Genomic DNA, 24,236 nt, shown 5'->3' with positions numbered 1-24,236 from the left:
GAGAGTTGTTGGGATTACCGGGATGAGGGAACAGGGTTTGGAGGTGGTGCTTCCAGTCCTTCTCAAACGGAGTCCAAAGACACACCAGATCATCCAGATTCTGAACACGTTCCCGAAGTTGACTGGCAAGGCAGGGACCATGTTTTTAAGAATGAGTTTGACCATCTCATGCTCAGTAATGTCAGCCTTCCATCTCCTACATAGAACACGATAGGAGAAGACAAAGTGCCATATTGGCTCTGCTTCACCCTGTACTCTGTTACGGACCCTTTCCGCCAGTTCATCCTCATAGTCCTCTGAGAGGAAGGCTGAGAGGAATCTTTTTTTAAACTCAGCCTGTGAACATGTCAACCTGGGAGATCTCCCACCAGTCACTTACTGTCCCATGGAGAACACTGCGGAGGGTGGCAAGAACCTCCCAAGTCAATAATGGGCCAGAGAAAGGAAATCATTACTCTTAGATAGGAAAAACAGCCAATCAACATCTCCTGGGTTGCCAAACGTGGGGGAAAGGTAGTTTGATAGGGAGGGAGCTCTCCATAGGAGGCATGACAGTGGCAAGGGGTCTTGGGGAAACAGGAGTCCTGTTGTTTAACAGTATCTTCAGATGGGTTTTTGTGGTGCTACCTGTTCCTATTCCCTCAATGGCAGAGCCAGTGGCATAGATAAACCCTGAGGGAGGTGCAGTGGATTTGTCCAGAAGGGGAAGCACTGCATTAACTCTTGGTCCAGCTCCTCCAGTTGAAGGTCTGTGGCCTTCTGTGCTTTTTCCATCTCATTAGAGGTCTCCTTTTGTGACTGTTCAATCAAAAATCGTAGTTCCCATGTGAGAGACTTCTTCATGTCCTCCACAACATCTTTCAGATAAACACAAACTTCCTTCACTGACAACTCTGCTCTCTGTTTTTGTTCCTCCTCGAGATAGGTTATGACTAGATGATGGTTAGTTTCTATAAGTGTTTTGAAACTTTGCATTTTCCCTTGAACATCCTGCTTCAGAGAATCTTCAAAGTAATTTCCTATTTTTATATGTGGACCTAACAGAGACAATGGAATATTTTCAATGTTTTCACAGTTTCATTTTTTTACTTTTGAATTTCAATTTAAAAGCTCTAATCATTGCAATGTCATTATTTTATAATGCATTTAATGTAAAAAAAAAAAAAAAGTTTTAAAATCGAAAACCGTGAATATTTTTTGATCGAATCAAAACCAAAGCGACATCAAAAAGCACAATTTGCTCAGCACTAATATCAGTCGCATCATAGAGGAAGAGGGGGCCCAACTCGCCGGAAAATCTGTCTCCATCCAGCAGGTGGCGTTTTACCAAAGAAAGGATAGGCGGGAGCGAGGCAGCCCGCCATGCCGATTTGTGGACAACGACTCCCATTGTTAGGGCGGCGGAGGGACATGTATCTTGTCAGTATATTCATCATCTTTTGTCACATTCACCCGGTATATTTGACGCCATGATGCACTGTAAATTAGCATGAATGACAGCCAACAAGACCAGCCAATCGGAGGATGATTTACGCGCTAACAGGAGCCAATAGGAGTCGAGTTGGGCGTGAGAATAAGAGGTTTTTGTCCACTAGAACACATTTGAGAGTCGTGACTCACTGACTGAACCATTCTTCACGACCGACACCCAACGCATTTGGAATATATTACTTCATATTTATTCTATATCTAGCTAGCTGAGTTATAAACAGCGCCACGATTTAGCTTGATAGGATTGACATGTTACATTTTCGGTCTTCGGTACTGCTCAAGGAGTTGTTTCAATCTAACCTGAAGCGCCCTTTGACAGGTATCGCCAGAAAGACATCACCATCAGTCGCGTATTGCTTTAGCATCGCCTGTACAGATGTCAGATCCGTGACCAAAGTAAAGTGTCTCCAGCATGCGGTTGGATGGAGAGCTACGCCATACACTACCAACGCCCACGGAACTCGGAACCTCTCCACCAAGAGCGACGACGGTTCGGTGCCACCGCCAACGGACACCAAAAAGGACACCTCCACCAGCAATGAAACCGCCACCAAGGAGGCAGCTGCCGAGAAGTGAGTACCGTTATCTAGCCGGTACAGCTGATAAAGCTATTAAATTATATTTACCGGTGGGGGGGGATTATCCCAGAATAATCACATGGACCGAGTCTAGCAAGCTAGATTGATTTCTAATGAACCTCAATAAATTATGCAGTCCTCATTTGTCTAGAGATGTTGTTAACCTGACCTGTGTGTTCTGACAGTTTCAGTTCGGAAGAGTCAGAGACCCATATTACATCAGTCCAGCACACCTGCTCCTTTTATAGGCCTAGATCTATGTTCATTTAGTCATTTCATTTAGAAGGTTATGCATTTGGGATGTTATGAAATGACAATGTCTATGAAACAGCACTGTTATAATATTATAACAGTAATAGCCTATAATAACATGACTACGGAACAGTTAATCTCTGTCAGGAATAATTGTAAAGCCAGGTACGCTCCTTCAGGCCTTAGCCTATATCAGAAAGGGATTTTCATTTTTTTCATCAATGACACCTAGAGGTCGGTCATCAAGCAGTGTTTTTATGCGCTCTCCATCTGTTCTCTCTGTTATGAGTGTCATTCTACTTGAATACTGAACAGCCTCTCTCATTCTATAGTTTCTTGCAGGCTATATAGCATGGTGATAATGGCATGATAATAACAATTTGTTGGGTGTTTCAGCAACTTGTATGTCCTGGACACAGACTTCTACATTGGAAGTCTCCGCTTGAGTTGGCATATCATGATTGTCTTATCAGATAGTGAGTATTTGTTCTCGTCGTGTTAGGCCAGCTGATAAGGTAGGCTATTTATTTACCTCCCTCCTCTGCCAAAGGCAACTGTTCAATATTAGTGCTGTCCATGGTGGCAGGGACCACTTTGCGATTTAAAAAGACCTTGGTAAAGGGTAGGCTATTGAATGTCCATTATGAGCAAATAATTTGATCAAATCTCCTCTCAGCCAATCTTGCAGGAGTCAAGACACTTTAGAATCCTGGAAGTCTATTACCATGGAGACAGTCACAGATCTGGCACTGCAGACTGGGCAGAGTGGTGCTTGCTGCATCAGAATGAGTAGAATGGCATTTTGGATCTAGTGTGAGTCAGTGGGGATTTGGGAATGGGGATGGATGTCATCTAGGGGGCTACCATTTTGGAATTATAATGGATGTGGCTTTACATGGTCATCAGGATAATACACTGTAACCTATCTCTTTGACAATGGATCCGTTTCCTAGCATTTAGGCCTAGCTTTAATATACTTGGTGGGATCTTAGGAATGGAGGGATCTTACACCCAATTTAGATGTGAAATCATTAGGCCATACCAACTAGTCTGACTGGGGTAATGCCAGTTTATTGCATAATTTCTCACTGCAAAAAACATAACAATTCCCTGTTGCCAAATCCTGCCCATCCCCTTGTGCAGCTGTCACACGTGGGCATTGCTACTATTGCCCCTGTTGGTGGCTTGAATTTGAGCATCATGTCATAGTCACCTCTGGGAGAGCTGGTACAGCGAACAGTAATACAGTAGCCCCAGACAGGAACAAGATAAGAGAGTTCTCTCTAGACCCAGTTTCTAATCATACATAACATTTGATGGCTCATTTTGATTCATTCTCCTACAGACAGTTACAGGTATCCTATCCTACTCAGTCAACTGTGTGCTGTGAATGGAGTCGCTCTTATGAGAAAAACAAAATAGTCACACGATAATGGGGCCAGGAACTGCTGAGTTCACTCATGCATTTTACTGCAGACAGGTGTAGAGTCGACATAGGCTATTAATGCCGCCAGGAATAGGCTCGCTCTCTCTGTCACATCCAGTCAGTTTGCTTTTTCACAGAAAACAAATGCATCTACTGGTAATGATATGCCTCATTGCCCATAGCTTAACAGGCACCCTTCTTGTTTTATCCATAGTCAATTTGCTTTAGCTGTTGTCAAACCAGCTATGGTACATTATTGACAACAACAACATCCTCCGTCAGGGTAGGTTCAATCACAGATACACAAACATTAGGCCTAGTCAGTCCAAATGGGTCCTCTGCTGGAAGGTAGCCTAGGTAGGCCTATAGCAGAATTATCAATGCACAGTCTGGTCATTTAAAGGTTTTTTCTTTTCTGGTTTTGCCCTGGGTTGCATTGTGTTAGCGTGTGCAGCTGCAGCATATTGTGAGTGAATGGAGATTGAGTCCTTCAGACTCAGCCCTGACTCAGATTGATTTTTGTGGTTCCATCCTGTCAACAGACGATGATCAATGCACTTCGGACCAATTCACCAGTGACATCTTGGAGGTAGTGAAACCAGGCTGTGATGAATTGGGTCGAATAAAAATGGTAGCCAAAATGACTCCAAGTCGGTTAATGTTTGTGTCGGGCGCAAACGTATTCATCAGCGCGCTGCCTTGAAGTTGCAAGCATTTAGGGTCTATGACCATGTTATTACTGTCACACATTAATTCAAGAATTCTCTTTTGCACAGAATGTTCATTTCATTTGGTCACAGTTCAAGTAGTCACGCTGCCTTGAACTCCAGTGTATAAATAGCACAGGAGATGTAACACACTAACTGTAGGGCTGGGCTTGGCAGACTTCCCAAGTAGTAATGAGGATCAGTGACACCAAGTCGTAGCCTCTGATCTCCAGAAACTATGGCCAGGGATACCAAGCTCTCTCTTTGCAGGACAGACCCGAAAGTGGGGCAGGCAGTGTGCTGTTGGAGGCTGAGGGCTAGGCTATGTGGCGGGATCCGTGCAGGCCTTCTGATGAGGCACACACTCTACATGCTGCACACAGTTGACCTCAGAAAGCTGCAGGGAGGTCGAGGCAGTGGAAGGGGAAGAGAGGGGAGGGAGGAAGGCCAGCTAAGGCTGGGTGAGAGTTAATTAACGGAGCATCATCAGCACCAATCCAGATGCTTCACACCTGCTAATAGCCTGTCTGGGTGGACTTCCTATTATCCTGGGGCAAGGGCTTGGAGACATGAAGCAGAGAGGGTGCTGTTTTGTTTTACAGTGTGCTTTGCTGGAAGGGAATAATGATTTTTCTTCAGGTTCTGCCGTGCCATGTTTTTCACTGGTGTTGTGCAGTTTTGGATGCGTCCTAAATATTGAATGTGTTTGTTAATCCATGAATCTGTGTGTCTTATCAGTAAGCCTATCTGCTTGATGATGATGATGATGCACTATGTTCTAATGCCACTCACTTACTCTGCATATTTTCTCTCCTTTTTTTCGTTTGATCCGCTTGCTTTGCCTTGGTGTGTAAGTATATGTCTCAATTTATATACAGTATTTGTTCTCATGTAGATGTACTGTAGTTTTTCCAGGCTAAGCCTTGCTGCTGCTGAGTGCTCTCTCTTCAATTCTCTACCTCGAAATGTGCTCAGCCTCTACAAGCGACTGCGCTTGACTTCCCCAGCCGTCCCACCGACCGTTTGTTCTCGCGTTTCTCCCCGGCAGGCATCAGCAATCCAGAAATGACTCCAGAAATGGGCCAATGATCACAATCAAATAGGCCTTATCAAAACATTTGACATGGAAATGATAAAGGATCATAATCATTCAAGAATAGGACTCAAAACAAACGAATGCGGCTTAAACAATCTCCAAACTGGAAGAGATCCTATTAAACAACAACAAACTGAAAGATATAGTGCAGTGTCCGGAGTCTGAGTCATTCCTGGGTAGCTGATGAGGGGATTTGACCCTCTATCAGTTTTCAAATGTTGTGATGTCTTCATCGCTAGGGCAGGCTACGGAGCTGGGTTACTATAGCTCTATTGCCTGTCTGTCCCATGATGCATTGCGGGACTGACTTAGCCTGAGCTTCCACCCTCCTCCCTCAGAGATCCTATTTGGTGTATGGTGAATCATGATGTAATACATACTCCTTGTTTAGGCCTAACTACAGTATTCCACCTATCTATCTACCTCTAACATACTGTACTAACTCTCCTCTCCCAGAGTGAGTGGAACGGATTTGGAGCTGCTATGCATAATACCAGTCTGTAAATAGGCTAATGACTCACTTCAAGCCCCCGGGCATTAGCTAAAACTTGACACTATAATTTGTAACTGATATGCGTGTATTTAAATTGACATAAAACCAACAAAGTGGACCTTATTTCTGATTTGAAGAGCCATGCCAACAAGATATTGTCTAGAAAAATTCTCCAAACTCTCCTTGAACTATCTGACTGGTGTTTTGGAAGCAGTGTTCAAACCCTTTCCTTAAAGCCAGGGCCGTAACGTGAAATACTCACCACCTCTCCTCTACAGCATTATAGCTAGTTAATCCCGGCCCCCTGCTGCAGTTCCCCATTGCCTTCAGAGAACCCTGGCCTTTCCTGACTGTGTGTGTGTGTGTGTGTGTGTGTGTGTCCCCCACCCCAGGAGAAGGAAGGCAGGCATCCTGCCCAGTCTGGAGGATTTGCTCTTCTACACCATTGCCGGGGGCGCTGAAAAAATCCCGGCTCACAAATTCACCACAGTGAGTGTCAGGCAAGAGCCAACCAGGCAGCCACATGGTTGAGCCAGCTGGATGGTAGTATAGCAATGGTGCCTGCTGTGTCATGATTACTGCCACAGTCTTATACTGTATATCTGAATATAAGGCTTGTTACTACGCTGGCTGTACCAGGAAGCAATAGCTCACTCATGTGTGGCCCCTTGCTTGGGGTGACATTTATAGAATTAGATTCTTGTTAGATTAGAATTCATTCTATTTCTATGGTGAAATGTTGATCTCCCTCTATCTGGCATGGAAGAGCAGTTTATTCAATAGGCCTTATTAGTCTTGACATTTACATTGGATCCCTTTAGAAATATAGTGTACTATTCCAGGCAATTGCCAATTTATAACCTTGTTATAAGCATGACAAACAGAATAAACGTGTTGTAAACATGTAATAAACATGATACCCGTCAGCCCCCTGACAAGAGCCATGCTTTCTGCAGGCGCTGAAAGCCACAGGGCTTCGGACAGGAGACCCCCGGCTGAAGGAATGTATGGAGAACCTGAAAGTCATCATGAAGACCACGTCAGACGGAAACCTGGACCGACACCTCTTCAAGAAGTAAGACCCGTCTAGAACTGGGATGTAGAACAGACGCTAGAAGTAATGTTTATCAAGACTACTTCAAGAAGTAAGACCTGTCTAGAACTGGGATGTAGAACAGACGCTAGAAGTAATGTTTATCAAGACTACTTCAAGAAGTAAGACCAGTCTAGAACTGGGATGTAGAACAGACGCTAGAAGTACTGTTTATCAAGACTACTTCAAGAAGTAAGACACTAGAGCTGGGTTCTATAACAAGTTGCTTCTAGTTCCACAACACTCTAGACATTAGACCTAGAATAGAAGTCTTTAGAGGTCATTTGATATATCAAGCACCGGTCATCATTTAGTCATTTTTGTGCCTCCTGTATTTGAACACAGTTCATGTAGGCCATAAATTATTCAGATTCCTTAGAAGTATTTGCTCAATGCATTTCAAGTCATTAATTATTCATAATATTTCAGGCTTTTATAAGGAAGCACGTTATAGTCAAGTCCTTTCAGATTGTCAAGGTCATATCAATCCCATTCATTTGAACATATCCTTTTTTTACAAAAAATAGCCAATGGCGATTTTTGTCAAGAGACTCATCTCTATGATCACAAGAACTGTCCTTTCCAGATCAGCTGATATTTGCTTCAAAAAGAGTGTTCCTGTTTACAACCCTAGGACATATCATGTGACATAGCACACATAGCCCAGTGACCGCTTGAGAAAGCACTCTGTAGGCAAGCCACCCTGCAGGATACAGATCATAAGACAACACACTAGAAGCTACACAAACATGCTAGGAGGAGCTGCACTAGCTTTGACTGGAAGCCATCTGGGAGGCAACTATTTATAGGCAAGAGAAGCCTATACAGTAAACACACCAGTGGGTGCATACAGTAGCAGGTAGAGGACAGGGTAAATAGATATCTAATGTCATACAGTAGCAGGGAGAGGACAGGGTAAATAGATATCTGATTTCATACAGTAGCAGGGAGAGGACAGGGTAAATAGATATAATGTCATACAGTAGCAGGGAGAGGACAGGGTAAATAGATATCTGATTTCATACAGTAGCAGGGAGAGGACAGGGTAAATAGATATCTGATTTCATACAGTAGCAGGGAGAGGACAGGGTAAATAGATATTTAATGTCATACAGTAGCAGGGAGAGGACAGGGTAAATAGATATCTAATGTCATACAGTAGCAGGGAGAGGACAGGGTAAATAGATATCTAATGTCATACAGTAGCAGGGAGAGGACAGGGTAAATAGATATCTAATGTCATACAGTAGCAGGGAGAGGACAGGGTAAATAGATATCTAATGTCATACAGTAGCAGGGAGAGGACAGGGTAAATAGATATCTAATGTCATACAGTAGCAGGGAGAGGACAGGGTAAATATATATCTAATGTCATACAGTAGCAGGGAGAGGACAGGGTAAATAGATATCTAATGTCATACAGTAGCAGGGAGAGGACAGGGTAAATAGATATCTAATGTCATACAGTAGCAGGGAGAGGACAGGGTAAATAGATATCTAATGTCATACAGTAGCAGGGAGAGGACAGGGTAAATAGATATCTAATGTCATACAGTAGCAGGGAGAGGACAGGGTAAATAGATATCTAATGTCATACAGTAGCAGGGAGAGGACAGGGTAAATAGATATCTAATGTCATACAGTAGCAGGGAGAGGACAGGGTAAATAGATATAATGTCATACAGTAGCAGGGAGAGGACAGGGTAAATAGATATCTAATGTCATACAGTAGCAGGGAGAGGACAGGGTAAATAGATATCTAATGTCATACAGTAGCAGGGAGAGGACAGGGTAAATAGATATCTGATGTCATATAACATCTTATACAAATCTATGAGCTAATTCCTCACAGTTATCTATTCCCTGTATCATGTGTACAATAACAATGTAGTAATATATATTCCATTTAGCAGACGCTTTGATCCAAAGCGACTTGCATGCATAGAGTTTCTTATGGGTGGCCCTAGCGGGTATTGAACCCTTGACCCTGGCATTGCAAGTGCCATGCTCTACCAACTGAAGCACACAGGACTCCATGTGTTACACTAGTCATAAGGTGACTCTGGTACCTAAGATAAAGACCACTGTCACCTTTTCTCTCCCAGGTGTGTCCAGAGCAACATCGTGCTGCTCACCCAGGCCTTCAGGAAGAAGTTTGTTATCCCCGACTTTGTGTCCTTCGCCTCAGAAATCGACGCGCTCTATGAGAATGCCAAAAACCTGGGAGGGGGACAGGTGGGTGAGGGAGAGGCCCCAGGGTCAGTGAGACGACATGGTGGTGATGATCATTTCCTGATTAAATGCCCATGGGGAATGGGAAGTGTTGATATGTTGCCTTCTGTTTTTGTTTTGTTGCGTAGGTGGCTGACTACATTCCCCAGCTGGCCAGGTTCAGCCCGGACCTCTGGGCCGTGTCCATATGCACTGTGGATGGACAAAGGTACAGCAGCTATAGTCATGTTTAACATGCAGTAAACACGTAGCAGCCCACATTTCTATTTCTACAGTTAACTGTTCTGACGTATAGTGTTCCTGTCAAACTGCTCACAGCAGCATTGTGACACTGTCCATACCAATGACAAAGTCACACACGGTAAAGTAGCTAATTAGTTACCCCACATAATGAGAAATTCATTCATATTGTTCAAATTTGCCTTTGCTTATTGCCTTTAGCTCCTGGTTCTCTCCCCCCACTCATCCCCTCTCTCCATCCCTTCCTCTCTCTCTCTCTCTCTCTCTCTCCCCATCCCCTTCTCTCTCTCTATCCCTTCTTTAGACACACAGCGGGTGACACCAAAGTCCCGTTCTGCCTGCAGTCGTGTGTAAAGCCGCTGAAGTACGCCATTGCCGTGCACGACCACGGGACAGAGTATGTGCACCGTTTCATTGGCAAAGAGCCCAGCGGCCTGCGCTTCAACAAACTATTCCTCAACGAGGAAGGTGAGAGTCGCACGTATAGAGATATAAAATACTAGAGTTGCCGGGTGTCATACAACCGACAGAGCTTCAGAATGAGATTCTGTAATTCTATGGTCGCAGGCAGCACCAGTCTGTCTGGAGCTCCACGGCTCGCTGTGTGGCTGTTCATTTCACACGCAGAGCTGACAACAGAGGTGTTCGTCACAATGCAGTGTTGCTGAGGTGGTCCTATTTTACTTCAAACCTATAGCATACCCTGTGAAAAGACATTGGACAAGGCAGTTGTCCGGGTTGATGAATAGAGTGTAAGTAGTCCCTCTGGGTGGGTTGTCATGTGATTCAATGCAAGGTGATCCGGCCTGTGGTGCAGTCTGTTGCCATGGTAGTGTTATGTAATCTTAATGAGAGGTGTTGGTGCAGCCGGATAGAATCACTACATCGGCTCTCAATGTCCATACGCTCTACTCAAATCTGCAATAGTCTACGTAGACCTGGAGAAGAACACCAACCTCATGTATCATGTCTTTGATAAGATCCTAGGTTTTAAAGCTGGAATCCGTACTCTGTGAAACGTCCACGTCCGTTTGCTATATTACAACAACGGACACTGTTTTATTCCCTCGGACATCGTATGCAATGTGATTATTATTTTTACCGTGACGCTGGAGGATCCTCTCCTCCGCCTCATCAACGAAACAAATGCAATAACAACTGTGCTGGCAGTGAACAGTGTCAATGCGTCGCCTTCTGTTGATGTCAGCTTCATGTATGAAGCGAGTACAGGAGCTGTATGGAGAGCAGCAGTTTGTCAAGCCCTCTCAAATCGAGCCGAGTTTCCAATCAAATCAAGGCAATGTAACTCATTGCTCCGAATGCTGTGTTGGTTTGGTAAAGGATGCTGTCTGAGCTCTGTAGATTGTGACTCGGGTTTAGTACAGGGTTTCAGTAAATCCCAGGTCGGTTTTGGTTGGTGGCCATGTTATCCAATCAGTTTAGGCAACCTGCTAGCAGTGGTAGGAATGTTTTTTTTTTCTCTCCCTTTTGTGTGTGATTGCATAAGAAGATTAAAGGGGTTTAGGGGAAGGGAAGGGGAAGTGGCGTAACACAACAGACCTACAGTACAGCCAGTACTGAGCTGTGAGTTCATGGCTGTGTTCCTCAATGTCACTAGTATGGTCTCTAGAATACAAAAGGCAGCCGTGGTCCCATCAGCATTCATTCATTATCCATCTGATTTGTTGTTCTGCTCATTTCCTCACTTCAAGTTCAAAGTTACATGATCTTTGGGCATATTTGCTTCTAACATTGAATGTGTTGTGTGGTGATTGTGCAGAAACTGTGACCTTGCTGTGTATGAACGTGTACTCTGTCCTCTGCATTTGCAGGCATGTTATAATGTAACATACACTGATTTCCACAGATAAACCACATAACCCTATGGTTAACGCCGGTGCTATCGTGTGCACGTCCCTCCTAAAGGTAAATAACATTTGAATTTCAGATAATAATAATAATGTATGATTTTTATTTTTTTGGGGGGGACATTTGTTTAAAAAAGAAACGTCAAACCTTTTGTTCAGTACGGTGAGTAGTTGTACCAATAGTAGGCTACATAAAACACTAGGTCAATTCTATACGTACCTCGTTACCTTCTGAGTGACAAAGTTGTATTGAATTACATTTGAAATAAATTAAATGACAGGGAGGACTTCATTGCTTTAGCCAGATTACCAGCTTGCACTGTATTGTATATGGAGAGATTAAGACTATAGATCATCCCGCTGAAAGGGGATTTGTTTGGCGAAAGCATCAGTGATCCGCCTGCCTCTCAGTTATGCACATAGCCCATGCAGTACACACAAGGCTGAGTTTGTGTGAGACAGCGCTAGCGTGTCAGGCAACGGGCCTCAGATTGGTCTAACCAGCCCAGCCATATAGATAAAGCCATACATTTAATCATGGGTAAAACTGCTTTGGTATATGAATGAAAGATCAATATGTGGGTGTGTTTCTGTGCATCCGTCACCTGCTTAAATCTTATGTCTTTGACCAGGTAGAGGCAAAGCCAACCTGGCTGGCTATTGGCTGAGAGGAGTAGAATATCTTTGCTATTGGCTATTAGTCAGGAAGTGCTGTTAGAAATAGCTTACTGGGCATCCCGAGTTGTGCAGTGGTCTAAGGCACTGCATCGCAGTGCTAGCTGTGCCACTAGAGATTCTGGGTTCGAGTCCAGGCTCTGTCGCAGCCGGCCGCGACCGGGAGACCCACGGGGCGGCGCACAATTGGCCCGGCATCGTCTGCATTAGGGAAGGATTTGGCCGGCAGGGATGTCCTTGTCCCATCATGCACTAGCGATTCCTGTGGCGGGCGCAGTGCATGCTGACATGGTCACCAGGTGCACGGTGTTTCCTCTGACACATTTGTGCGGCTGGCTTCCGGGTTAAGTGGGCATTGTGTCAAGAAGCAGTGCGGCTTGGTTGGGTTGTGTTTCGGAGGAATCACGGCTCTCGACCTTCGCCTCTCCCGAGTCCATAAGGGAGTTGCAGTGATGAGACAATACTGTAACTACCAATTGGATACCACGAAACCAAAAAATTAATAGCTTACTGTATGGGAGCAGTGCACCCTCTGCTGCTGAAACTGTGATGAATTCTCTGTGTGTTTATTATGAGATATTGTAGGGTAAAACACATTCGCCTCCCATGCGTTGTAGGTGCCTCGCTGAAGACTAGAACCAAGAGGGGACACATACATGTATGTTGTGTGCATAAGTCTTCTGTAGTGTTGTTACTACATAACCCACCACCAGCCCATTGATCATATCAACGCGAGGAACTGCCGCTTGTTTCATACTAAACTCTCAACAATCACATACCATAAACTAATGACACAAACTCTCTCCAAATGACTTCTCTTTCACCTTCAATGTCTTCAGAGACATAATACTTCATTCTCTGCAGAAATGAGGTTTCATCTCCAATAATTAGTGGCTGCAACCTACTGCAGATACCTTTTTCGCTTACTGTATGTAGCCAAAGCCCATATCTATAACGGTCTGTCTTAGATGAAGACAGTGTAGGCAGTACATTATCACCTTCAAAACAAGACTAGCACTTATATCCATATTTCAACGTAACATGGCATACGGACCCAGATAGATGAGGCCTGGCTACTCATCAATCTCAACCACAACCAAGCCAAGTTACCGAATGAAGCCTTGCGTTTTCCTGTCTGGTTTGATTTGGGGTTGAACTCTGATGGAAAGGTGCCGTATGATTATCCTGTCTTAAGAGTTTATAGGAGTAACACCTATAAGGAATAACGACTCTATAGTAATTAATGTTAACAAACGTATGTTTTTGGTACTTGTATCATACTGTACACTATGGTACATAGTACAGTACACAAAAGATTACACCTAGTGATATACAGATGTAGGAATGTAATTTGAGCCAGTTTGCTACAGCAGGGAAATAATCCTGCAGCAATAGGAAATGTGAATTATAATTGACATTTTTTGTAGGGGTTGATATATTTTTCGTTAGGGCAAATCAAGTCTTGACATTTTAAAGTGGACATTATAAACTTTTAATACACTACAAGTTTGCATTTTTCCTGCAATGAGTGATAAATTAAGATCCTACATCTGTAGCCTATTAGTAATTTGGTTATTTGGATGGCAGTCATTTGACTTGACAGGGTAATGATGTGGTATCTTTCTGCTTAAATCTTCATTATAACCTTAAACCAATCACTGTAAAGGTTGCTAATGGTGGGCTCAATAATCAATCCACTGATTGGATGTCCCTATATTCTAATATGGTCTGGTCTATATTCTAGTAATATAGACCAGATCTGTCTCTCAAAATGTGGTTCCTGTATGGTAAATCTGGGACTAAACTATGGGAAAATTGTAATGTATTTTTGAAGCCTCGTTTGTGGTTTATTTGTTGTTGCATATTTTACAGCATTAAGATCTGTGGGAAATTATGACCACTGCCACAGGTCAATGACGTTGGTAATTTTTTTACTTAAATTATTCTCCCTATTGAACAACATCTGGATTTGTTATAATATGCTACAGTTTTAGTAGTTGCTATTTGTCACCTGGATTTTACAAACGGTTTACCAATAAAATAAACAGAAAGGCAAAAAAATGTTTTTCAAAATCCTGATAGTACAAACATTGTTTTTAGATGATTGATTATTTGTGTTTTATTTTTTGAATGTATTTAACTGGTTTATTTGCCCTATTTGTATTATTAGAGTTAAATGTAACGTTTCGTTTCTGTAGTACCTCCTCAGCTCACACTACACATCCCAGAAGTCAGTGTGTTCTACAATATTAAGTGAGGACATCACTAATTAATCTGCACATATAGATCCATAACCTTTCTACAACACACAGGATTAGCCACACACTAGCATCACATCACTAACTTCCAACAGACACTCAGACCCCTACAGTACAAAGGCTACTTACACTACTACATATTAAGTTCACATATACCTGTCTATGCAGTATTGCAGATATAAGGAATTGCATTTACCTGTGGTGCGTTTTATCCCCATAACAGTCTGGTAGAATGGCCTACACATTGTTTTTCTCATTTGAAAACCCTTAACTCTTTAATTAGTGATTAATTTCATCTCCAACTAGCTAGTTGCCCAGTAATCCTAAATATTTGTCATATTTGGACTAAACTTATTTCTTTAGGGCACATATTTTTTTTATTTTTTTTAATGATTATTGATAGATTTTGTAATGATATTGGTCATTTGATCTAGGAATCATTTGAATTTGTCATAAGGTATTCCCACTAGCTAGGCAATAAACAATTTCCTGTATATCTAATTTGATATACAGTATGTAGTCATTCATACTGATGTGATCTTCTGTTTCTCTTTTAGCAAGGGGCAAGCAATGCTGAGAAATTTGATTATGTAAGTAACGTTATCCAGTTCTTTTATGTTTAGCCCTACGCTGCGCTGACTGTTTGGGATGATCATCTTTGTAATGATGGGTGTACTTTGTGACCTTTTGGACTTTGTATTGCAGGTCATGAACTTCATGAATAAGCTGGCAGGAAACGAGTATGTGGGTTTCAGCAATGCCACGTGAGTTCTCAAGGGGAAGAACTGGGGTTGTGGTTTGGTTCAGCACCTTGGCTCACCACCATTGGCCAGGTGCCTTAGTATTCATCCATGTTGTTTTCATCACTAGCATTTCTAGTATGATAATCACTTTCAAGTCAGTACTTTATTCTGCTTTAGAATAACACCACAAAAACAACAACAACCATAGAGATCAATCTTGATCTCAACAACATCAAAAACCATAGCCGCGGGAAGCAGGGGTGCTGAGGGTGCTGCAGCAACCCCTAAAAAAAAATCTGGATTTTTTTTTTATACAGTTCACAAAATTGCACTGGGCCTTCACTAGTCCTGTATTAGCAGACCGATATAGCCGTTATTTTTTGCAACCCTAACCCACTTCCTGCGGCGATGTCAAACAACACTAAAAGCTTTACTGGTTTTGGTAGTAGAATTGGAACCAAATTGTAATTTTACTTAGTTGAAACAAGACTCCTGAATGTTCCTGCTCTCTGCACCCAGATTCCAGTCAGAGAGGGAGTCTGGAGATCGTAACTTTGCTATCGGCTACTACCTTAAGGAGAAGAAGGTCGGTGACGGCTGAAACAAGCACACACATTTTACATCAATCATGTAGACATTTTTAATTAGGCATTTACAAGGCATTGTCTGACTGTCAAATCAAACCACTGTTTCTTTCTAGTGCTTTCCAGAGGGGACAGACATGACCTCCATTTTAGACCTCTACTTCCAGGTGAGTATTTGTATTTGGCAGCAGCTACTCCTCCTGGGGTCCAAACACATTAAGGCAGTGGTTCCCAAACTTTTTATAGTCCCGTACCCCTTCAAACATTCAACCTCCAGCTGCATACCCCCTCTAGGACCATGGTCAGCGCACTCTCAAATGTTGTTTTTTTGCCATCTTTGTAAGCCTGCCACACACACACTATACGATACATTTATTAAACATAAGAATGAGTGTGAGTTTGTCACTTCCCACGTGCCGGGTTGTGACAAAGAGCTCTTATAGGACCTGGGCACAAGTAATAATATAATAATGATCAATCATTTTGCTCTTTATTTAACCATCTTACATATAAAACCTTATTTGCTCATCGAAAATTGAGAATAACTCACAACAGGTTAATGAGGAAGGTGTGCTTGTACGGATGCACATAACTCTACAATGTTGGGTTCTATTGGATAGAGTATCAGTCTTCAACCCTTTTCCACACACAGTCTGTGCCTGTATTTTGTTGTCATGCTAGTGAGGGTTGAGAATCCACTCTCGCATAGGTACGTGGTTGCAAAGGGCATCAGTGTCTTAACAGCATGATTTGCCAAGGCAGGATCCTCTGAGCGCAGCCCCATCCAGAAATCTGGCAGTGGCTCCTGATTTAAATTCCATTTTCACAGAACCGCTTCTTGCAATTTCAATGAGGCTCTCTTGTTCAAATATCGGTATGTGGACTGGTGGCAGGATCATCCGTTTCGGGAAAGTACCTGCGTAATTGCGCACCCAACTCACTCCGGTGCTTCGCTATATCACATTTGACATTGTCCGTAAGCTTGAGTTCATTTGCACACACAGAGAATAGACAGAGAATAGCTCCAACTTCTGAATCATAGCCTCAATTTTGTCCCGCACATTGAATATAGTTGCGGAGTCCCTGTAATCCTAGATTCAGATCATTCAGGCGAGAAAAACCATCACCCAGGTAGGCCAGTCCTGTGAGAAACTCATCATGCAAGCGGTCAGACAAGTGAAAATTCTGGTCAGTAAAGAAAACTTTAAGCTAGTCTCTCAATTTAAAAAAAATGTGTCAATACTTTGCCCCTTTTAACCAGTGCACTTCTTCTGTATGTTATAAAAGCGTTACATGGTCGCTGCCCATATCATTCTCTTCACAGTCCCTGCTGTTCCATAAGGTGTTTTTTAAAATGTTTTTTCTGATTCTACTGCTTTTATCAGTTACCTGATGTGGAAAAGGGTTCCATGTAGTACTGTGCGCCTCCCATAGTGTGTTCTAGACTTGGACTGTGAAGAGACCTCTGGTGGCGTGTCTTGTGGGGTATGCATGGGTGTCCGAGCTGTGTGCTAGTCGTTTAAACAGACAGTTCGGTGCCTTCATCTTGTCAGCACTTCTTACAAAAACCAGTAATGATGAAGTTAATCTCTCCACCACTTTGAGCCATGAGAGATTTACAGGCGTATTATTGTTGTTAGCTCTCTGTGCACATTTAAAAGGCCAGCCGTGCCTCCCTGTTCTGAGCCAGTTGTAATTTTCTTAAATCCCACGTGGCACCTGACCACACGACTGAACAGTAGTCTAGGTGCAACAGAACTAGGACCTGCCTTGTTGGTAGTGTTGTTAAGAAGGCAGAGCTTTATTATGGACAGACTTCTCCCAATTTAGCTGCTGTTGTATCAACATGTTTGGACCATGACAGAATTACAATCCAGGGTTACTCCAAGCATTTTAGTCACCTCAACCTGCTCAATTTCCACATTATTCATTACAAGATTTAGTTGAGGTTTAGTGAATGATTTGCCCCAAATACAATGCTTTTAGTTTGAAATATTTAGGACTAACATTCCTTGCCACCCATTCTGAAACTAACTGCAGCTCTTAAGTGTTGCAGTGATTTCACTCGCTTTAGTAGTTGACATGTATAGTGGTGAGTCATCCAAATACATAGACATCGAGTGAGCATTTTTTTCTGAACATGGTTCAAGTTTGAAGCTGTATCATTTCAATGGGCTTAGTGGAGAAACATCCTGTTTGTGTTTCTCTCTCTGTTAGCTGTTATTCCCTATGGTATATTACAAGTTTTCTATTCTTCTCTAGCTGTGCTCCATCGAGGTGACCTGTGAAAGCGCTAGCGTCATGGCGGCCACCCTGGCCAATGGCGGCTTCTGTCCAATCACAGGCGAGCGCGTGCTGGGCCCAGAGGCGGTACGGAACACCCTGAGCCTCATGCACTCCTGCGGCATGTACGACTTCTCGGGACAGTTCGCTTTCCACGTGAGTCTCCCAAGTTCCTTCCCACAAGACTTGTATTTGTTGATTTGACAGGGATCATGTACCCCAGTTTAGCATAGTTTCCTACGGTTTGTTTGGCCTGCTGCTCTTTGCCGTTGTTCCCACCGTGTCTCCAATCTACCTCCATTTAAACATTACACATTACACTGCAGTAGATCTTCCACTCCGTGATGTTTGTCCACCCACTGCTGTTCATTTACGCTGATCTGTTTTGACACCGTTGTCTGCGCTCCCTGTTAATCTCTTCCTCTATGCTGTCTGGCAGGTTGGACTTCCAGCTAAGTCGGGCGTGGCAGGGGGCATCCTGCTGGTGGTGCCCAACGTCATGGGTATCATGTGCTGGTCCCCTCCACTGGACAAGCTGGGTAACAGTGTACGAGGAATCCAGTTCTGCACGGTACGAGAAACTGATAGGTTCACACTCTGTTGTCTCTCTGTCACTGATCTGATTGATTTGATGATTAGAAAACCAGCAGAAAGCCTGACAGGGATTTGCTCTGGTTCCAGGATCTGGTGTCCCTTTGCAACTTCCACAACTACGACAACCTGAAGCACTTTGTCAAGAAGCTGGATCCTCGCAGGGAGGGCGGAGACCAGAGGGTTAGTCGAGTTTAACTGGGAGCCTCTCTCTCCTTCTCTCTTTTTCTACTTCCCTACGTTCACCAAAGGTGCCTTCATGTACATGTAGTCGACATGTTCCCATGAAAAGGCTGTGTTTTTTAAAGCAACAGTGCCATCCACTGGAAGATAGTGCTAAAGGGGTTGACATGCAAACTGCCTCTCTGTTGTCTTTCAGGTGAAGTCGGTCATCAATCTTCTGTTTGCTGCGTACACTGGAGATGTGTCTGCACTGAGGAGGTACACAAGCACTGCATTATCTCCATGTTGGCCAACAAGGCTTTGAAAATAAGCCATGAAAAGGAAATATGTCATGTTAACATCTTTGGAGAGTAAATTCCAAGTCTGTCGCTGTGTCAGACAGAGACCTTGTAAGGTTTCCTGTGTGTCTACATGGGGACTAGACGTGGTGTGTGTGCTATTTTGGCTGCTGTACAGTACTCATCACTGTCCTTCTGGGGAATGTGTCCAGGTTTGCTCTGTCTTCCATGGACATGGAGCAGAGGGACTATGACTCCAGGACAGCCCTCCATGTGGCTGCAGCAGAAGGGCATGTGGAGGTGGTCAAGTTCCTGTTGGAGGCATGCAGGGTCAACCCTGTTCCCAAAGACAGGTGAGCTTAGATTCAATGGCCTCCGAGACCACCCAGTGTCTGTCAATGTAGCCAAGATCCAATGGACAAGGAGACATATGTTCAACCAGTGTCTGTAACCAGTTTTCCATCCCACTTTGAGAGTAAAGTACATGTTGGATAAGAAATGTCACGACAGGCCGAATGAAAAACAACAGCAAATTTGTCAGTAAACTTTCCAAATGTCTACAAACCTAATTCGCTGGGCGTGATTGGATATTTGTCTGTAAAATGCATTAAGTAAGTAATGGTGATGGAAACGCCTATTATGCGTAAATATTGATATAATAACCATCATATCAAAGTAAACTTGGAGTCACACAATGATATGTTGTGTGGTCCTCCCACCACAACTTGGGAAAGCATGCAGGTTTAGGCTACAGGTGAAATAAGTTCTGATGAACTTCACAGGGTGGTAAAAGTGCATGGTGATGAGCATGACCTACAGTTGAAGTCAGAAGTTTACTTACTCTTAGGTTGGAGTCATTAAAACTCGTTTTTCAACCACTCCACAAATTACTTGTTAAGAAACTAGTTTTGGCAAGTTGGTTAGGACATCTACTTTGTGCATGACAAGTAATTTTACCAATAATTGTTTACAGACAGATTATTTGACTTATATAGCTGCTGCCATTTGACTGTGCCTTTAAACAGCTTGGAAAATTCCAGACAATGATGTCATGGCTTTAGAAGCTTTTGATAGACTAATTGACATAATTTGAGTAAATTGGAGGTGTACCTGTGGATGTATAAACATTGTAGACCTCCACAAGTCTGGTTCATCCTTGGGAGCAATTTCCAAACGCCTGAAGGTACCACGTTCATCTGTACAAACAATAGTACGCAAGTATAAACACCATGGGACCACACAGCCGTCATACCGCTCAGGAAGGAGATGCGTTCTGTCTCCCAGAGATGAATGAACTTTGGTGCGAAAAGTGCAAAGACTCAGTTACAACTTATTGTGGGAAGCTTGTGGAAGGCTACCCTAAACACTTGACCCAAGTTAAACAGTTTAAAGGCAATGCTACCAAAAACGAATTGAGTGTGTCAACTTCTGACCCACTGGGAATGTGATGAAAGAAATAAAAGCTGAAAAAAATAATTCTCTCTACTGTTATTCTGACATAACAGGGAATTTTTACTAGGATTAAATGTCAGTAATTGTGAAAAATGGAGTTTAAATGTATTTGGCTAAGGTGTATGTAAACTTCCGACTTCGACTGTACATTTATATATTACCTCGACACCGGTACCCCTGCACATTGACTCTGTACCGGGACCCCCTGTATATAGACTCACTATTGTTATTTTACTGCTGCTCTTTAATTATTTGTTACTTTTATTTATTTTTTAGTATTTTTCTTTAAACTGCATTGTTTAAGGGTTTGTAAGTAAGCACTTCACTGTAAAGTCTACACCTGTAGTATTCAGCGCATGTGACAAACTGATCTTGTTTTTTTTATTCGGTACATGTAACAGCAAAAGTTATTTTTATGTCATCATGCACAGCCTTTTATCTGCAACAAGCATGGAAACACATTTCTGGTGGGAAAGTGCACACATTTTATTTATGCAGATTTGAGAATATTCAAGTGAAAATCTGTCGCCAATTGGATGGATACGTAGCTAATGTAAAACGTGTCCATTTAAGAGCAGTGTTTACAATGTCTTGTCCGTTCCATCAAGGTGGGGTAACACACCGATGGAAGAGGCAGTGCACTTTGGACACCACGACGTTGTGACCATGCTCCAGGACTACAACAACAAGTACAGTCCACCAGGGGGTGCCACTGAGGACAAAGAGAAGGAGATATCAGAGAAGAACATTGATGGCCTACTATGAGCCAACTAATATTTTATTTCTATGGATATATATATAAGAGTAACTAGAACGGACATTCCCATTGAAATTATATATGTGATCTGAGCAGCTTGGTCCTTTCCAGTCATTCTATTTCTATGTCCCCATTAACTATCCGTGTGTGGTCTCTTTGTCACGTCAGTGGTAGGTCACGTATACTGTATTGTTGATTTTGTATAAAAGTATTGTATTTCTAGTATTTAAAAAAAAAAGACAATGTGTTTAAAAAATATTGACCTTTTGACTTTTTCCCGGATGTTTTTTGGGTTGATGTTTCCTTTCGCTTCGCTTTTTTATGTCATACTGCTCACTGCACAACTCTCCCTCAGTGTGTCAGCACTATGTGTAATGTATTTTCTACATTTAAGTGCAAAACATTTCTCTTTATGTACAACATTGTGTAAAACCTGAACGTATCCATAAGATAACGTGTACATTTATGTAACGTGTGTTTATCCCTGAAAGTAATATATCAGAGGTAGATGGATTCAGTGTAAATACTATTTAATCTGAAGTGATTCTCACTGGCACAGCTTTTGAAGGAAATTGGTCCACACACTGTGCATTAGGCTTAAGTTGGACTATGAGGCAGAATGCGTTAAACTATTCCACACGTTCACAGATCTAGGTAGCCTGGTTGCAAAGTTGTTTGGACTGTATATGGCACTGGCTATACAGGCCAGACAGATCTGGGACCACAGGCTATCTATGGTTTAAGACCTCTGGTCTTTTGATTTAGGCCTAGTAGCTTCATATGAATTGAAAGTATGGCATTATGTGGAGTGTGTTTAGTTTTGTTGGTTTGCTATTTGATAGCTAGACATTTTTGCACCTTTTTCTCCAAAATAACAAAAACAAAATCATTTTGATTGTTCTATAATCTTATTTTAATTTTGAGTAGAAAGGGGGTTATTTGTTTAAGTGTCAGCCAAAGCTTTTCTGTATGTTTGCTCCACCTGATAAAAGTCTAGTCGGCGACTTTAAAAAAAAGAACACATGTGAGCCGCCTCAGGAGCAATACAATACAATTAAACCAGCAGCCATTTGTTCTTTACAGACAGGTTCCCACCTATGCTAAGTCCAATTTTAGGGCAAAACATGACACTGATTTATTACTTCATGGATACAGCAGTGTCAATGGTGTTGCTATTATGTCTTGTCAGATATTTGGTTTTACATGGATTTTATCTTCAGTTATAGACAGTGCATTACACTTTAATGAATGTTTTTAGTTTGGAACAACTCCACAACGGTGGACTTTAAATCTTGCCATGCTCACCCAAATGCCTCTTGGGTAGAGATAAAATAGTTATCCTTATGGGCCTGTATGTAAGCAGATTCTACACATAACTAATGGTTCACTTTTTATGCAGATACGCATAGTGATTGTTTAACAGAGTAAAAGTGTCAAATAAACGTATAAGCGTATACTTGAAAAGTCAGGTTGTTTTGGTGAGAACTGTGTGTATATTTGTTTGTTGACTATTGGAGGGACAGCGACTACAAATCTGGTAATGACAGAGGAAATTGCCATCAAAATCTCAAGCCCTACACCATTGTTCTAAAAGTACCTAAGGCAACTTACTTGTGATTTGATGAATATATATTTATATTGAATAACTCATCTCAAGTGTTCAGTGTTGCTTTCATTGGATTTGACTTGACCTTTGTCTCCCCAGTCCCTGTTGCACAAGAAGCCTCGTACGTATGAGTGTTTATTGTTCCCCTGTGTAGGTGCAGGTCAACTTCAACATTAACTAATTATTTTGAATGTACCACAGGTGTATACTGATGTCATCGGTTTGTTTTCATTCAAGTATATCTGCTTTAGCTGTGTGTTGCAGGCAATGGAGATATATTTATTTCAATGATCAAACAATAAATAAAGAACTTTAAATATGGATATCTCCCTTTACTCCCACTATATTCTTGAATTTAGGCATGTGAAGACTTGGGTATCTTCATGAATTAATTCCATGAATTTTCAAATGATCACCAAATTGACACCAAAGTATGAATTGCTTCCAGTGCAGTGAGTACATGATTATTTACAGCACCAGTTTATCATTTCAGATATTTAAAACTTGTGAGAAAATTGTACTGTCTGCAGAGAGAGTGAGAAGAAATGTACAATTCAAGGCTATCTTGGTTCTTGCAGATGACTGTGACCTCAGACCAATTGACAGTACGCCCAGAACATTGCTCTGGGAACCAAAAGGAGTATCTCAGTTAAGTTCCCAGCTCTGAGAGAAGAAGCCTCGTCAGTCACATGCAGGAACCAGTGTTAATAATGAGTAATGAAAATCATGTTTATATGACTTGTTTGTGTAGCAGTATATAATGACTGAAAGGGAACACCCTTTTCAGAGTTTTCATCAAGCTTGGATTGAGTTTGAACCTCTCCAGTTAACCGATAAAGATTTATTTACTTACATTGAGTTTGAGGCCTTAGTGGTGAATTTCCACAACACTTGCTCTGTACAATAAAATAATCTGAAATGTGACAAAACTGAAATTGGAAATGGAAGGAGAGTAAAGGGGAAATATAGTAAGTGTAAAATATGCAATTTTGCTTCAGTATAAAACATACAGTGCCTTGCGAAAGTATTCGGCCCCCTTGAACTTTGCTACCTTTTGCCACATTTCAGGCTTCAAACATAAAGATATAAAACTGTATTTTTGTGAAGAATCAACAACAAGTGGGACACAATCATGAAGTGGAACGACATTTATTGGATATTTCAAACTTTTTTAACAAATCAAAAACTGAAAAATTGGGCGTGCAAAATTATTCAGCCCCCTTAAGTTAATACTTTGTAGCGCCACCTTTTGCTGCGATTACAGCTGTAAGTCGCTTGGGGTATGTCTATCAGTTTTGCACATCGAGAGACTGACATTTTCCCATTCCTCCTTGCAAAACAGCTCGAGCT

The 24,236-nt window shown here is 42.2% G+C and overlaps 2 protein-coding genes across 7 annotated transcripts in view; one reads left to right on the top strand and one right to left on the bottom strand.

Annotated features, from left to right (window-relative positions):
- The first annotated feature begins 1,598 nt into the window (after nucleotides 1-1,598).
- On the top strand, nucleotides 1,599-23,209 carry LOC109890651 (glutaminase kidney isoform, mitochondrial-like). 4 transcript variants are annotated; one of them, XM_031824489.1, is made up of 18 exons: nucleotides 6,442-6,532; nucleotides 7,000-7,118; nucleotides 9,242-9,371; nucleotides 9,497-9,576; nucleotides 9,913-10,076; nucleotides 11,476-11,534; nucleotides 12,769-12,809; nucleotides 14,024-14,073; nucleotides 14,967-14,999; nucleotides 15,115-15,173; nucleotides 15,672-15,738; nucleotides 15,853-15,903; nucleotides 17,999-18,175; nucleotides 18,459-18,590; nucleotides 18,701-18,793; nucleotides 18,990-19,051; nucleotides 19,284-19,424; nucleotides 21,132-22,281. In XM_031824489.1, the coding sequence occupies exons 8-18, from the start codon at nucleotides 14,065-14,067 to the stop codon at nucleotides 21,286-21,288; spliced, it is 981 nt and encodes a 326-aa protein (XP_031680349.1). In that variant the 5' UTR covers nucleotides 6,442-6,532; nucleotides 7,000-7,118; nucleotides 9,242-9,371; nucleotides 9,497-9,576; nucleotides 9,913-10,076; nucleotides 11,476-11,534; nucleotides 12,769-12,809; nucleotides 14,024-14,064; the 3' UTR covers nucleotides 21,289-22,281. The 4 variants fall into 4 exon arrangements, with proteins under 4 accessions (XP_020338208.1, XP_031680348.1, XP_031680350.1 ...); XM_020482619.2 differs by lacking the exons at nucleotides 12,769-12,809; nucleotides 14,024-14,073 and adding an exon at nucleotides 1,599-2,063 and having other exon boundaries at nucleotides 6,436-6,532; nucleotides 21,132-23,209; XM_031824488.1 differs by lacking the exons at nucleotides 12,769-12,809; nucleotides 14,024-14,073 and adding an exon at nucleotides 1,612-2,063.
- Nucleotides 7,555-24,236, bottom strand: part of LOC109890433 (signal transducer and activator of transcription 1-alpha/beta) — a 59,313-nt gene continuing 42,631 nt past the window's right edge. For all 3 annotated transcript variants that reach the window (XM_031824486.1, XM_031824483.1, XM_031824485.1), the window contains one exon: nucleotides 7,555-9,560. In XM_031824486.1, coding sequence (XP_031680346.1) covers nucleotides 9,528-9,560 — 33 coding nt within the window. In that variant the 3' untranslated portion in view covers nucleotides 7,555-9,527. The remainder of the gene's footprint in view (nucleotides 9,561-24,236) is intronic.

Source organism: Oncorhynchus kisutch, linkage group LG5 (genome assembly GCF_002021735.2).
Source record: "Oncorhynchus kisutch isolate 150728-3 linkage group LG5, Okis_V2, whole genome shotgun sequence".
In the NCBI taxonomy this organism is placed as follows: Eukaryota; Metazoa; Chordata; class Actinopteri; order Salmoniformes; family Salmonidae; genus Oncorhynchus; species Oncorhynchus kisutch.
The sequence above is the reverse complement of the archived record's forward strand: the minus strand, read 5'-3'. Positions and strand labels throughout refer to the sequence as shown.